The sequence below is a fragment of the Dermochelys coriacea genome, chromosome 5 (genome assembly GCF_009764565.3).
Source record: "Dermochelys coriacea isolate rDerCor1 chromosome 5, rDerCor1.pri.v4, whole genome shotgun sequence".
NCBI lineage: Eukaryota > Metazoa > Chordata > Testudines > Dermochelyidae > Dermochelys > Dermochelys coriacea.
In genome coordinates this window covers 56,784,061-56,801,272 of record NC_050072.1, presented here as the reverse complement: position 1 = coordinate 56,801,272, position 17,212 = coordinate 56,784,061, and the positions used below count along the sequence as shown (strand labels likewise).

The window sequence follows — 17,212 nt, the reverse complement described above, 5'->3', positions numbered from 1 at the left end:
AGTTTATTTCACCATTTTTAACTTTCTGCTTTACCTAGGTTAGAAAGCCTGATGTTTTAAGTCCTGAAGAAACATTTTCCTCCAACAGAAAAACAAAATTTACACTATTTATGACACTACAGTACCTTCCATATACTCTTATTCAGATAACTAAGTTATAGGTTTTATTGATAGCAAATATTTAAAGTATTTATTACTCAGTAAGTATAGTGATTAGCTATTAAAAATGGAAGTTATGTGATCCACTGTCTTTGATAGTCTTTAATACTAATTCTTTTAAAAAATAATATTAATTATAATATTTAGCTCTTATAACGTATTATTTGCATTGTGGTAATGAAAGTCAGGATCTGGAGCTCACTGTGCTAGGTCCTATTCAGACACAAAGACAGAACCCTGCTCCAAAGATTTTACAATCTAATTTATATATAGCATTATTCTGTGTGCTCGTTCCCTTATGCCTTAACCCTAGTAATGAAAGACAAATACCTGTCATCAGCAAATTGTAAGCCTCTTGTTTGGAGATCTTCCCATGGAACCATCTTAACAAAGATGAAGAGAACAAATAAAAAAAACAAGATCAGCAGCAGTCTCTTTTTGGTTCTGTTGGCCTTCAAGGCTCTGGCTTCTATGAATTAATCTTTAATTAAAGACCTAGTAGGTGGAGTAAATCAATTGAACATAACTCATAAAATCATGTTACACAATGATCCAGTTCTCTGACAAAATATTTAAATATCTAAAATTAATTGTGAATAAAATTAAACATTTGAATTAGCGGTCAAAGTACAAAAGTTTTAGATATATAAGCTGTCATGTACAAAGTGAATATACTAGATAATTTTTCTGGTAATTATTTGAAACTGATCTATGACAATTTAAACCAATTATGAATGTAAATGACCTTTACTCTTGTCATTACTCTTCAATGAGGGGTAAAATATCCAGACAAAGTAGCTGGAGTTGTGCTGTGAATTTCCACAGGAGCTGGGGAAAGGAATTCTCAACCCAAATTGCAGAAGGGAAGAAAGGCAGCAGAGCAGCGCCACAGTCGCTACATCAATCTTGCAGCTAAAGTAGCCTGTTCAGCCCTGTGTGTGGTGGAGCCATGCCATGACAAATCCAGAGGCTTCAGTCCAGCCTCAAATAACTTATACTTGTAGCTCTGCAGGGTGCCCTTATGTAACAAATGTAAAGTCCATTTATTCATGTCTGAATACTGGTGATGTCATAGCAGAATTTTTGGAAAAATTCTCGATCCATCTCTAACTTCACATGCTCAGCAGCTGATCTCCCAATGATTTGCCACATACCATCTGCCCATCTTCTTGATGGTCACCCCTACTACAATGACCACCCTTACATGATAACTTTCAGGCAATGTAGTATACCCCCACCTTTCCATACACACGGCATTTCCAGTACCATATAGGGAGGGAAACAGGATTTATCTTCTTGCCTGGACAAAGACCTACATTTCTAATGTACAAATAAGCAAGTGATTTTCTTTTTTAAACACCTCAACAAACCTTTCCATCAAAGGACATGTTCAATTTTTATTTTCCTTTCCAGGTCACCTTTAAAGGACAAAGAGTCCTGTGGCACCTTATAGACTAACAGACGTCCATTAGTCTATAAAGTGCCATAGGACTCTTTACCGCTTTCATAGATCCAGACTAACATAGCTACCCCTCTGATATTTTAAAGGACAGTCTCCTGATGCTTGAACACTTGAAGGACTGTCCAGAGGACCCTCTGAGCAGCAAGATCATTAGACATGTGGTCTGCAAATGGTGAGGCTTGAAGCAACTTCCAGGAATGGTGCAGGGGATAATCTCAATAAATGAAGATGATGCAGTTAATGAGGCTGTTACACCAAACTGGGTGGAAGAACTGCCAGTAGAGTTCCGTGGGCTGCAATCCCACAGTAGCAATTCTCTCTCCCCACCCAACATACCTGGAAGTGCCTTCGATCATCAGCCTTTCAGAGATTGTGAATCTGGTGATACTGGAGGCAGGAGACAGCAACAATGGTGACAAAAGATCCTAAAGCCAATCAAGTGAATAAGTAGCAGGAAATTCAGCTGAAATACTTAGTTGCCACTCATCTTTTTTCATTGCAAGTGATTCTACAAATGACAGATGCTACTTTCTGGTCACCAAATTCTGTATGTTATGATTCCTTGATTTTCATGCTTCTTAAAAAAAATACATATTGATGACTTAACATTTTAGGATTTTCAGATATAACTGTTAATAGATGAAGCAATTTCAATGAGAAACTTGAGTGCTACAATGTTAAAATCTCATCATTATGGGAGGTTAATAGAGGAGGAGATCACAAATACCAATATGTTGGTGATTAAAGAACCAGATCAGTGAATTCAGAAATTTAATTCTTCTAGTGATGGTAATATTCTCTCTCCAAAACTAAAAGATTTTGGAGTTAGACTGGTTTTACAAGAAGTCAGCTCTAGTACATCAATTTCTATATTCAAACAAAGAAAAGGAGTACTTGTGGCACCTTAGAGACTAACAAATTTATTTGAGCATAAGCTTTCGTGAGCTATAGCTGTAAGTTGCTAAGGTGCCACAAGTACTCCTTTTCTTTTTGCAAATACAGACTAACACGGCTGCTACTCTGAAACCTGTATTCAAACAGTTACCTATGTTGCATATTCTGGGTGAAATTCACCGATATCCACAGGGCTCATACAAGACTTATCCATCACGAAAACCTATTGACACTATGCATAAGTAGCACAAAAGACCAATGTAGAAGCCCGCTAGACAAAGGAGAGTATCAACCTTAGCTATTAGTAGAGGGAAAACATGAGGCCAGAAAGAACAGTTAGATTCACCTTTTCAAAGGCAGATAACTTCATAGCTGAAATTTACAAATAGTTTATTCCACAATATTTGTTTTTCTTTAAGAACAAACAAAAACCCTTACATTTTGCCTTCATGTGGGTCTTCTTCACGTCCCTAATGAGAAAATTAACACAGTAAGTGCGTGATGCAACAGTTCAAGTAATCAGTGATATGCAGTCTATTTTCTAAGTTTTTAGCTTTTCTGTAGAAGCCAATAATGCTAAAAAATAATTTATATTCAAGAAATTATACTAGAAACTAAAGGGCTTATTATATAATTCTATGAAAGAAGCTTACTATTTGATGCATCCCTATCCTATTTGGGTAGGGAAAACATATTCCAAAAGCACACTTTTAAAAAAAAAAAATTGAGGGCTACGTTTCTTACAATTATCGAACGATTTTTTTTCGTGCTTCTTTCCCAAACCCCTGTTTACATGAAGGAAATTCGCCCCCCCTGTAACTACACTGATCAAGTTACACTGGCACAAACCCCTTATGTAGATGAGCTATATATTAGAATTAAGTGGGGTTTACACCAGTGCAGCTTACACAGATATGTATTAAGCTACACTGATATAAACCCCCTATGTCCCAATGTGGTGAATCAATATTAATGGCTTCCAGAACTCAAAATTAGTGGTAGCTTTGGTACAAGCAAACATGACTTCATCACATTTATTATGTGCAAATAATAAAGTATAAATCAGCAATGTATACATATAGATACATACACGTGTTGCTTTAGAACAGAGGTGGGCAAACGTTTTGGCCCGAGGGCCACATCTGAGAATAGAAACTGTATGGTGGGCCATAAATGCTCAGAAAATCGGGATTGGGGTGCAGGAGGGGGTGAGGGCTTTGGGGTGGGGCCAAAAATGAGGCGTTCACGGTGTGGGAGGGGACTCCAGGCTGGGGCAGGGGAAGGGTTCAAGCTCCGCCTGGGGGTGCGGGCTCTGGGGATCAGGGGTTTGGGGTGCAGGACGGTGCTCCGGGCTGGGATCAAGAGGTTCAGAAGGCAGGAGGGAGATCATGGCTGGGACAGGGGGTTGGGGCATGGGGAGAGGGGCAGGGGTGCAGGCTCCGGGCGGCACTTACCTCAAGTGGCTCCTGGAAGCAGCAGCATGTCCCTTCTCCAGCTCCTACATGGAGGCATGGCCAGGTGGCTCTGCACGCTGTCCCGTCTGCAGGCACCGCCCCTGCAGCTCCCATTGGAGCACCGGAGGGGGCCATGCCGTGGCTTCCAGGAGCCGCATGGAGCGGCCCCGGACACTGCGCCCCAGCAGGAGAGCCCAAGCAGGGCAAGCCTTAGACCCTGCTTCCCAGAGGGAGCTCAAGGGTCGTCTTAAAATGTCTGGCAGGCCGTAGTTTGCCCACCCCTGCTTTAGAAGGACTGGTTTCACAAAGCTGAAAAAAAATTATGAGCCAAATCAGCTCGGAGAGAGAATATTAACAGAAAATGTGAAGGATAATTAGGAATCATTTAGAAACATTTTACTAGCTGCCCAAAAAGCCACAATCGAGACAGAAGGCAGCAAATGGGTTAAAAAACAACAACCTGGCTTAGAGGGGAAAGTGCAATGAAAAACAATATATAACAGATGGAAGCATGGAGAAGTTGACTATAATAAATAAAAAACCGGAAGCTAGCATTTGTAGAAAACTGATAAAGGAAGCGAAGGGACATAAGGAGAAATGTATGACCAGCAGAGTTAGGGACAATAATGAGGTTTTTTTTAGTATATTGGGAACAAAAAGCATCCTAACAATGGTATTGGTCCATCACTAGGTGCAAATAGTAGAATGGTAAATAATGCAGAAAAGGCAGAAGTGTTCAATACATATTTCTGTCCCTTATCTGGGGGAAAAGGGATGATACAGTCATGAGAGGAGATGATCATGATGATATGAAGAAACAATTCCAACAGTAACTCAGGAGGCTGTTAAACAGTAGCTACTACTACTACATTTTATAATCAGCAAGTCCAGGTAACTTGCATCCAAGAGTTTCAGAAGAGCTGCCCAAGGAGCTCACTGGATTGCTAATGTTGATTTTCGATAAGCCTTAGAACACGAGGGAAGTTCTAGAAGACTGGAATAAAGCTGATGTTGTGCCAATATTTAAGAAGGACAAACTCAGGCAATTATATAGTAGACCTGTCAGCCTAACATTCATTATAGTACAGATTATGGAGCAGCTGATAATAAGTATCAAAGAAGAGTGATATAATAAATGGCAATCAACATAGGTGTATGGAAAATAAATCCTGTCAAGTGAACTTGATATCTTCTTTTGATGAGATTTCAAATTTGGTTGATAAAGTTAATATATTTAGACTTCTGCAAGACATTTGAGTTGGTACTGCATAACATTTTGATTAAGAAACTAGAACATCACAAAAACAAACAAGGCATACATTGAATGGATTAAAAATTGACTGATTGATTTCAAACTATAATTTTAGATTGGAGAATCATCAAGCAGGTATGTTTCTAGCTGGGTGCCATAGTGATTAGTTCTTGGTCCTATGCTATTTAACTTTTTTATATTAATCAATGGCCTGAAAAAAAACAAAATCATTACTGATTAAATTTGCGGATGACAGACTGGGAGAGTGGTAAACAATGAAGAGTACAGTTCACTGATACAGAATGATCGGCTCACTTAAGCAGGGTACAAGCAAACAATATTAATTTTAATATATCTAAATGTAAAATCTACATCCACATAGAATGTAGACCACACATACAATGGAAGACTATCCTGGAAAGCAGTGTCTTTGAAAAAAACTTGGAGGTCATGCTGACGAATTCACTGAACATGAGTTCCCGGTGCAATCCTGTGGTCAAAATGGCTAATGTGATCTTTGGATGGGGACTATCAAGTAAGAGTAGACACATTCTGTTACCTCTAGTGTTTGCTCTGGTGAGACCTCTAGTGGAACACTGTGTCCAGTTCTGATAGCCACATCTCAAAAAAAATGTTGAAAAACCGGAGAGGGTTCAGTAAAGAGCCACAAGACTGATTCGAGGATTGGAAAACATGCCTTACAGTGAAACACTCAAGGAGCGCAATCTATTTAGTTTATCAGCAATAAGGTTAAGGGGTAATTTGATCAGTCTAAGTATCTTCAGGGAGGACAGAAATTTGATAGTAGAGGGCTCTTCAATCTAGCAGATATTTGTTTAATAAGATTTAATGGCTAGAAGTTGAAGCTAGCCAAATTCAGGCTGGAAATAAGATGCATATTTTTAATAGTGATGGTAATCCTAACCAGTGAAAGAGTTTACCAAGGACAATGGTGGATTCACCATCACTGACAATTTTTAAAACAATTTTTAGTGGATTTTTTTCTGAAAGATATATTCTAGTTCAAACAGGAATTATTTCAGAGAGATTCCATGACCTGTGTTATGCAGGAGGTCAGACTAGATTATCACAGTCATGCCTTCTGGTTTTAATCTGTGCCTCTTAATGCAGACTGGGCATAGGATTTGAAACAGACAGCTAAAAACTATATATATTAATATAGTAGGTACAGTAGATAATTATACTGTGCATAGTGCATCCACCCTGAGAGAGTAAGAAACATTGCAGGATGGGCTAACATATTGCCAACTGTCAGAGTCCTCAAATTAGATGATGTGCTCCACCAGTTAGCTACATAGCATCATTAAACTGCGACAAGTTGTCCAATCTTTTGCACTATGTTATAAATAGCTTCTCCTCAGACAATGCTGTACAAGGGAATTCAATTGTCCTTCTCAATTAGACTGGCTGTGTGTTGATTTAATGCTTGTGAATGGTGTGGACTGACAGTTCTGAGGACTGAATTAAATCTACTGTACTTATTCATGAAAAATATAGCAGCAAGAGCAGTACACAGTTCACACCATACTGATACTATGCATCAAACATGACCTGTTTATGTTACTTCCAAAAGTAAGAGATTAGTTCAGTGCCCATGCTTATTTATTCTTTACACACTATAGTGGGCTAGCTGGCACCAATTCTTGGGTGATGGCAGTTTTGGTGAAGCAGAGACTTGTCCACTCAAAAATGAACTAGAGAGTAACAAAATCCCTTCATATGGGACCAAAAAGAAAATTGAAATGGTAATTTTCAATTATTACTGTGATAAGGTGGATTGATCTTGTACCCTACAAACAAAAGGCCAGAGCCCAGATTCTCCAGTACTGTCCATTCACTTTGCGTTCTCAGATAGCAAGCAGCTACCTGCTAGTGTACAGCTGGCAGAGGCAGTGACGCTTCCCCCCAGTCCCAGCGAAGAGACATGCAAAGTAGTGGTGGCTTGAAGAACCAAGCCAAGGGTGGTCCACAGGAAAGCTCCATCAAACCAATTCTCCCCTGACATAAGGTGTCTCAGGGTCACTTGACTGCCCTAATTAATGCTGGGGCCAGCATGGCTGATGATGAATCAGGGAGCTTTAACAAACAACTTGATATGCCCTCTTGTCCCATCCCCTGTTCTGAATGGAACTCTCATGAGGGGGAGCCTTTGTACATATAAACAATCAATTTGGATACTTCACTAGAAAAATGGAAGGTATTGTGGTGCTTCAGGAAGCACCACAAAATAGTTGCAACGAATGGCAGGGTCTCTTCTATTGTAGGAACAGCTTTGGTTTAGAGCAGCGATTTTCAAACTGTGGGTGGAATGGAAGGCACTGGGTCGCAACGGCTCTGCTCAGCACCACCAACTGGGCCATTAAAAGTCCTATCGGCGGTGCTGCCCAGGCTAGTCCCTATCTGTTCTGACACGGTGCTGTACCCCGGAAGTGGCCAGCAGCAAGTCCGACTCCTAGGCAGGGGGGCCCTGGGACTCCGCGCGCTGCCCATGCCCCGAGCACCAGCTCTGCACTCCCACTGGCCAGGAACCAGCCAATCGGAGCTGGGGGGTGGGGGCGACGCCTGCGGGCAACAGCTACGCAGAGCCGCTTGCGCGCCTCCACCTAGGAAGCCTGTCTCTGCACCCCAGCTGCACCGCTGACCAGGAGCCGCCAGAGGTAAGCCCATTCTCCAACCTGCACCCCAATCCCTTACCTCAGCCTGAGCCCCACCCCCAAACACGGAGCTCCTTCTTGCACCCCAAACACCTCATCCCCAGCCCCACCCAGAGCCTGCACCCCCAGCCCACACCCTCGCCTGCACCCTACCCTCTGCCCCAACCCAGAGCCCCCTCCCACACACTGAATCCTCATTCCTGGCCCCACCCCACACCCCAACTCTCTGCCCCAGTCCTGAGCCCCTCCCACACTCCAAACCCCTCATCCCCTGCTCCACTGGGTCGGGAACATCAACAATTTTCTTCAACTAGGTCACCAGAAAAAAAGTTTGAAAACCACTGGTTTAGAGAACTGCCTATGAGCAAAGTCACAATGCCATTCATCTGTAAAAAAATTAGAATAAACTTAGTTGCCAAGAACTGGTTTGGCCTTCATTATTTTCAATTTCAGAAATTAGGCTTGAGGAGTTACTATATATGTTGATAAATGGGAGATTGATTATTACATTTGAAAAGAAAACTGAAAATACACCACAGTATGAAGCTTGGCAGTTAGATTAGATATTGTGGCTCTTGTGTATTAATATTTAAAGAATCTTAAGGTTTAGAACTGATTTGAGTATACAACACTTACCACTTCTTCCACCAGGTCTTCTACAATAAGGCCTTGTTCATCTGTCCGTAGATTTGTAACCCACATCCAACCATCTTCCAATTCATTATGGACAATAAACATGTCTCCTTTAAGGAAACTGAAAAAAGCTACAGTAAGACTATTAAACTAGGACTGCAATCAAGGTGCAATATTTTTGGTGAGGATAATAAATTGAACATAACTCAACCAAAGTAAAATTTTCAAAACTTTAAAGATGGCAGAAGCATAAAAAACACTATTTGCTATCCCAAGAGCGTACCACAAGTCAATCTGTTTACACATCATGAAATAAGCACCTGTTAGATATTGACACATTAGATTTATTTGGATTCCTAATACTTGTTAATTTCTAGAGACACTTTTAACGTTCTACTGAATTATGCAAACACTAGCACCATATTACACTCAATGTTAAAGAGACAATATCCAATCAAATCAAATCCCAAATAAAAATAAGAAAAATCAAGAACATACATAAGTGTGTGTATATACATATATATACATATATATACACACACACACACATATATCTATCAGTATTATATTTATAAAAGAAAATAGTGATTTTACCTAATTTAACAACATTGTAACCCTATGTATGAAGGGAGAGGTTTCTGGGACCCTTACATGAAAGCAGGCCTTTTAGTCACTATAAATGCAGGTGTTAAAGCCCTACAAAATGGTGCAGAATACTGTAATTAGCACTGGATCACGATGGTAGATGGACCTTGTCAGGAATATAATATGGGTTAGAGCATGTTTGAAAGCTTGTCTTTACTACAGTTAATTCAAGTTATAACTCAAGAACTGCCCTAACTCACCTTATCTCTCCAACATCCTGGGAACAAAATGGCTACAACACTGCAAACAACAATGGAAGATGACAAATTTTGAAATCTGAAATTGAAACTCCACAACATAAAACAAAAGGAAGCAAATCTTAAACCAACATCTACTTCCTGAGAAAATGCCAACAAAACAAAACATTATCCCCAAAGTGCTCTATAACCCTCTGACCACTACATACAATTCCAAGTATGACGAAGAGCTCTGCAGGAGGACTTCAAAAACACTAAGGAACCATCTCCCGCAACTCTCATACTCCAGAAGGGACCACCTCAAACATGAAATCATCACATACTCCCACGCATTGAAAAGAAAAAAAAGCAGGAAACCTACCTGGAGATCATGCAAGAAGCCACCAAAAAAAAAAAAAAAAAAAAAAATCTATCAAAGAAACCTAAAGATAGCCTCCAAAAGAAAAAAAAAGAAGTGGAATGAAGAACAACTACTCTACAATCCACCGACCACCACTTCTGGAAGAAGCCACAACACCAGGACCCATCATGTGAACTTCTACCCCACTACTCCATGATACCAAACTAACATGTACAGAACTAGAAGAATTCTTTTGCCAACTCCACTTCAAAAACTTCTTTCACGCCACCACCCACAGCTACCTCACTCCCACCAACAGTCATAAGATAAAGAATTATCTGACTTGACTCCCCTCCTCACACTTGATCATTGCATTGATTGCTTCAGGAGGAAAAAAAATACTGTAAAATCCTTAAACATATCTATCACAATCTCCCCACTGACAAGAGAATAGCTATTACAATTCCTGAAATCCAACCACAAGAAGCTAGTGATCAAACCAGCAGACAAAGGGGGGCCCATCGTAGTTCTCAACTGTAATGACTACATTAACAAGGCCAACTGAAAACTCTCCAACACCACCTACTATAAAGAACTCAAAAAAGACCTCAACACATTTCACCCAGGAATTAAAAGATATCAAATCCTTCTCCAAACAACAAGGGAAACTGTACAACTTTATCTCAAACCCATCCCAGGGACCTTCTACATGCTTTCCAAGATACACGAACAAGGGAACCCAGGCAGATCCATCGTATCTGGCCATGGCACTCTTACTGAAGGAATATCGGGAATCAGAAACCAGAATCAAATCACTAACCACAAAAAGGGCCAGCTTCCTCCAGCATAGAATGGACTTCCTCCAGAAACTCAGCAATATTAACAACCTCCCTCAGACTAGTATCCTTGCCACCTCCCTGTACACCAATAACCCTCAGAATGACTGCATCACTGCCTGCCTCAAACATCTACAAGACAATGGACATCACACAGATACCCACCCCAAACACATCACTAAACTCATCCATTTCCTCCTCACCTGTAACAATTTTATATTAAAAAAGAAACACTTTGTCCAAATTTTGGGAACAGCCAGGGGTACTAGGATGGCTCCCCAACATGCCAACCTCTTCATGAGCCACCTCGAGGAAAAATTTTTCAACTAATGCACCATTAAACCAATGATATATCTGAGATACATTGGTGATAATTTCATCCTCTGGACAAATGACCTACACATCCTCACAGTTCAACAACCACCATCCATCCACCAAACTCTCTCTAGAACACTCCCACATCAGCATCAATTTCCTGCCCACCACTGTCAGCTTCAACAATGGAACTATACAGACAACATATACCAAAAACCCATGGATCACCACACTACCTTCACAGATCCAGTAATCACCCAAACATACCAAGAATTCAGTTATCTACAATCAGACACTCAGATACCACAGAATAGACTCCAAGGAGAAAGTCCAGGATTCACACCTTAACACACTTAAAACTTCCTTCACCGAAAAAGGACACTAGGTCAGGGAAGTGAATCACATCTAAAATACCTGCTTCAATATGGGAGGAAAAACCTCAGATCACATAATCCTACTTGTCACCTACTACCCCACAGAGGGCATCATTAAACTGTTACAACCTGTACTCAATGGGGATTACATCCTGAAAGAAATCTTACCTGAACCCCCTCTTCTGGCCTTCAAACTACCCCCCACAACCTTGCCAAGCTCATCATCAGAGGCAAGCTCCCCACAGACCAGGACCCACTAACCCAAAGCAGCACCAGACCCTTCCAGAGCAAAAGATGCAAAACCTGAAGGCATATCTTCATTGCTAGGATGATCAATACCCCACACAACATACCTTTTAAGATCCAGGAGACCTACAGATGCCTAGCACAACATGTGGTGCACCTAATCTAGTGCACCAAACGATCCAATAACAATTATCTGGCTGAAACAAGACAATCACTATTCTCTAATGAACTCACACAGAAAAATTATAGAAGACAAACGCACCATATCACCCATGGACAAACTCTTTTCACAAAACAATCACTTGCTATCTGAACTTTCAGTCCCAATCCTCAAAGGAAACCTACAAAACACCTTCAAAAAACAAGCTTGCGAGCTTAAATGTATAACTTTCCTAGGCTCTAAAAGTCTTAAAAAAGACATTGGATTTATGGATTACTACAACAATCTGTAACCCAGTGACACCCTCTTCCAGCGCTCTTAAAAAAAAAAAAAAAAAAAAAAAAACACATTGACAAGGGGCATGGCTCCCAGCGCTGGTGCACTGTCTACACTGGCACTTTACTGCGCTGAAACTTGCTACACTCAGGGGGGTGTTTTTTCACACCCCTAAGTGAGAAAGTTGCAGTGCTGTAAAGTGCCAGTGTAGACAAGCCCGCAGTAAATGAGTCTCAATTCTGCAGTGAAGACATAGCCAAGGCAATGTCGCCTATGCCGAGTCCTGGAGTACAGGCTCTTGCCTCTGAAGTTTCTCCTCAGCATGCCTTTCTAAAGGAAGAGTCTTAGCATTTCTATAGGTCTTATCACCCAAAAGTTTCCCATGTAAATTGGATATGCATGACAAGGTCACTAGTGGACTTCATGGAATTTTCTATTATTCCTCCTTACCTGGTCGAGGAAGTTCTACTTTCTGAAACCTGTTTCTAGATACAATTATAGGTTTCCTCCTCTATCAAAATCTAGTTGTGATAAGAAAGCTCTCTCAAAAAGACAATTCTCATAAGGTGCTCTAAGGTGGCCAGACTGGATTAATATGACCTGCACTGGAAACTCATTCCACTGATGAACCCACTCAAATTTTAACTCCAGCTCTCATACACTTTATTCTGATATTCATGAAACCTTTCTCCAGATATCATAAACAGACAGCAACAGCCAGAGTCTCAATGCAGTACGCATGGTAAGTCACACTCCCAAACGACAACCCGAGAGTGTCTCTACCAGTGATTACCACCAAACATCAGGGTCCATTTAGTGGCTACTTCAGCCTTTCAACAGCCTGTTCAAAGTTAGGCTACGTCTACACTAGAGACTTTACAACGGCACAGCTGTAAGGTTTTCTGTGTAGCCGTTCTATGCTGATGGGAGAGAGATCTCCAATCAGCATAATCAAACCATACCCAATGAGCAGTGATAGCTATGTCAGCGGGAGAGCATCTCCCACAATCATAGCGCTGTCCACACTGGCGCTTCTGTCTACCTGTCAATGTAACATCTGTCTGTCAGGGGGGTGTTTTTCCACACCCTGACCCACAACAGTCCTAGTGTAGACATAGCCTTATTCATCACTGATTTCACTACCACCACCATCCTCATCCCCCCATACAGATTAATTTTCTTGCTCACTTTTATATTTAAAAAAAAAAAGTGCATACACACATCTCTTTGGGTGAAGACCAAGCCTAGAGAAATTAAACTTGTAAATTGAAAGTTTCAGAGAATTACAGTGAGACTGACAACAGAGAACTAAAAAAAACTAATCGCTCCCCTTATAATTAACATGTTTATTTGGTAAACATTAATACACATGAACTCAAAACAGAATGCTGCTACTTCTACAACTGATAAATAAGCTCTTAAGAAATCTGATTTTGACATCTAGGAATGGGAAGACAGATGTAAATGAAAATGATCTGCATTCATTAGTACTGAAAAATGCTTTAGAATTTCTTAACTGCTTCTGATCCTTTAATAAGACATACCTTATTTCATCTGTGTCTGGCACTTTAGTGTATGGCAGAATGGCTCGAACTCTCCTTCTGTCTTCCACTGGCTACAATTTAGGAGGGGAAAAATGTTTAATTCTTGCTCTCCCCCAAACAGAATTTCCCCCCGACATTTTTGCTAGTTTGAGGTGCAGAACTCGCAATACTCAGTAAATACCCCTAACATTTAAGTTATAATAGCTCAAGACTGATCAGGGTTAGACATGGGTGATGTACATCATTAGCTCAGGAGATTTCCAATTTTATTCTAGCACTGGAATGTCCCAAAATGCTGTATATTAGAATTGGGACATTTTAATTAGTACAAATTGCATTTATCCCAGAAAAGAGATAAGTTTGAATTACATCCTTTGCATATATCCTCTGCTTATAGCAGGGTGGGCTCTCCACCTAAGTTGTGCCTTTTAGAGCGATTTTTATTCAGACCAAGATTTTCCAAACAGACTAGTGATTTTGAGTGCCCTACTTCTGAGACACTGCAAAGGACCCCAATTTTCAGAGAGATCAATTCTTTATCTGTAGACTGGATACTCTGAAATGTTGCCATTCTATTTAATCCAATATTTCATATTAAGATAGTGTGACAGGGTCGGGCCAGATGGCTACAGGAGAGTGATCCTACAGGGATCCGGGAATTGGGCGGGAAAAGCTCGCCCACTGCTAAAGGATCCACCCCCAGCCTAAGAGGCGAATCCACAGGACCTGGACACCAAATGATTATGAGGGACAGCTAATGAAACAACAGGGACAGGAGTGTGGTCAAAGGGTCAAACGAAGGGAACCGGACGGGGACACCGAGCAGAGAACCCCGGACAGCGCCCACTGCTCCTCAAAGGTGTCAAGGGAGTCAGAGGACGCCGCCCAGAGGAACTCTGCCCGGATACATGAACGGACCGAGGATCGGAAATAGGCCCCACACTCACAGGAGACTCCATCGGCCAACCTCCTCACTATGGTTTTATAGATGGCTATTTTAGCTAGGGCCAGGAGGAGGCTGACCAGGAGATCCCGTGACTTTATGGGGCCACAGACAGGGAGTGTATAAATAAGAAGGTGAGGGGAAAAGTGCAACCAAAGACGTAATAAAATATTGTGAGGAACCGGAATAGGGGTTGCAGCCTGGCACACTCCAAATATATGTGTGCCAGGGTTTCCCTCACATCGCAAAAGGGGCAGGTGTCTCAGATAGGGGTGAACCGCGCCAAGTACACGCCCGTGCTCACGGCTCCATGAAGGAGCCGCCAACTGATATCCCCGGCGGGCCTCGGGACCAAGGTGGAATATAGGCTGGCCCACCGGGGTTCCTCACCCTCCAGAGGTGGCAGGAGGTCCCACCATTTTGTATTGGAGAGGGACGCAAGGGTGAGGACTTGAAGGGTGTGGAGCACGAGCGTGTATAGATGTTTCCTTGGAGCAGTCTGGAAGCAGACTGCCTGCAGCTCATGCAGCCGGCTCATGGTGAAGGGGTGAGGGGATCGGCTGGGTCCACGGGGCAGGGGCCCAATGAATAGGTCCGGCGGGCCTGAGGTGGAGGGTGGGCGGGTGGGGCGTGCCCTCGTGCAGGACCCCGGTCGAGGTAACCTGAGCAGAAGGTGGCAAAGCGGCCCTCACCTCCTGAAATATGCGCTGGGAATACGAGGTCTGGAGAGCCCCATGCACTGAGTGTGAGCGTCAGGGGATCCAGCAGTCTCCCGGTCACAGTCCAGGAGGTCATCCGACTCTTGGACTTCTGCCAGGACCAACCTCTGGCGCACGGAGGTGGGACTCCGCCACCTGCACGCGGAGCTGGGGTTGTGTTGTAGAAGGGGCTCCGTGAGGAGATCTTCCCCCTGGTGGCCACCACAGACCTGCGTCGTTGAAAGCAGTTTTTCCAGGTCGGAGGAGGTCTGGTAGAAGACCGGCAGCCCGGAAAGGTGTCGCAGAAGACTGCTCAGATGGAAATAAAGGAGCTGCCGGTTGTATCGGAGTTACAGGAGAGTGATAGAAGGCAGATATATTAGCCCCAGGTTAAGTAGGTTCCTTTTCCCTGGGTAAGGTAACAGGGAAGGTTCCAGAACAATCAGGAACTTTCTGGAAACAATTAAGGCAGACAGGCTGAATAGAACACCTGCAGCCAGTCAAGAAGCTGCTAGAATCAATTAAGGCAGGCTAAACAGGGCACCTGGGTTTAAAAAGGGGCTCACTTCAGTTTGTGGTGTGCATGCAAGGAGCTGGGAGCAAGAGGTGCAAGAAGCGAGAGTGAGAAGGCATAGTTACTGGAAGATGAGAAGTACAAGCATTATCAGCATCAGGAGGAAAGTCCTGTGTAAGAATAAGAAGATGTTGGGAGGAGGCCCTGGGGAAAATAGCCCGGGAGCTGTAGCTGTACGCAGCTGTTACAGGAGCACTGTAGACAGCTGCAATCCACATGGCTCCGGGCTGAACCCGGAGTAGAGGGTGGGCCGGGTTCCCCCATCCCTCACACCTCCCTACTTGATCCAGAGGTAGTTGAACTGGACTGTGGGTTCCACTAGAGGGCAAAGTCTCTGGCCTGTTCCCAGATCCACTAGGTAGATCAGCAAAGACTGTGGGGATTGTTCTTCTTCCTTTCCCCACGCTGGCCAGTGATGAGGTTATCTGAGTGAACGGCAGATTTGAGCCACGAAAGTGGCCAAACTGAGGGCTGCCATAAACCTCTGAGGCGAGAAAATCTGACAATAAGTGCAGGAGCCACCAAGGCAGAAGAGGAACTCTGTCACAAAAGTTACATTCTAATGGTGCTTCTTACCTCTTTCTACTTCTTGAATCGTCTTACCTCCATAAACTGTATGTTTTCTTATAATTTCTTCTGGATCTATATTGGGTTTCATACCATAGTCATCACTATAGTGTTTGGATATCTACACAATACGTGAATACCTAAAGGTTTTTGTTGTATTTTTAAATTACAATATAAGATATGTAATATTTGGCATTTGCACCAGCAAAAATGCATCTATATAATGTATAAACCCTTATATATTTTGCTGTGAAGGGGAAAAGTGATCATAAAACTAGAAGAAACTTGCTACATTTTTCTTTTCACTCTATAAAATAATATCAGATCAAACAATGTTTTATTAAAAAGAAAATAATAAAGAAAAAACATGTTACTGTTAGGAAGTTATTACTTGCCTCAGGAGGTGCTACAGGGAAAAGCAATTTTTCCCCCTTAAGCAAACAAGACACATGACTGTAATAACCTATTAGGTCTGAAAGTGAAGAAAATCGTCGTCCACCAATGTAATAATCTCCACACATGGCAATAATCCTGTTAGGAAAGAAACACTAAAGGTAATACAAAAAAAAAAAAGATATTTCTCTCTATAAATGTGCATAGATAACTTATAGAAGCTACAGTACTGATTTTTCAGAGTATTTGCTTTTGAAAGCAAACTATTTTCAAAGCATATACCTAACAAAATGCATTCCTTCACACTAAATATATATATGCCTTGACAAAATAACTTCTAAGCAGGAGCGACAGAGCAGGGGCATAATAGTTTACAAATACTTGAAGTTTGGGGGGAAAAAAAGATGACTTGTTTAGGGTCAAAACAGGGAGGTAATAAGCTAGGAATAAAGGGATGAAACAGGAAAATTTAAGATGAACATCAAGAATTTTCTGACTATGAAAAATATTAAGTTACTAAGCAAAGAGGAAAGCTCCTTTACTCTTAACATTTAAAACTAAGAGAGATAAAAATA

The 17,212-nt window shown here is 41.9% G+C and overlaps 1 protein-coding gene across 2 annotated transcripts in view; it reads right to left on the bottom strand.

Moving 5' to 3' along the window:
• The window catches only part of RASA1 (RAS p21 protein activator 1), a 126,533-nt gene that overhangs the window by 69,266 nt on the left and 40,055 nt on the right, over positions 1–17,212 (bottom strand). For both annotated transcript variants that reach the window (XR_006281782.1, XM_038401509.2), the window contains exons 3-7: positions 16,640–16,775; positions 13,463–13,533; positions 8,533–8,650; positions 2,954–2,985; positions 490–542 (exon numbers count right to left, since the gene is read on the bottom strand). Coding sequence is in view for 1 of the 2 variants with exons in the window: in XM_038401509.2 (XP_038257437.1) it covers positions 490–542; positions 2,954–2,985; positions 8,533–8,650; positions 13,463–13,533; positions 16,640–16,775 (410 nt within the window). In the remaining variant the exon portion in view is untranslated. The remainder of the gene's footprint in view (positions 1–489; positions 543–2,953; positions 2,986–8,532; positions 8,651–13,462; positions 13,534–16,639; positions 16,776–17,212) is intronic.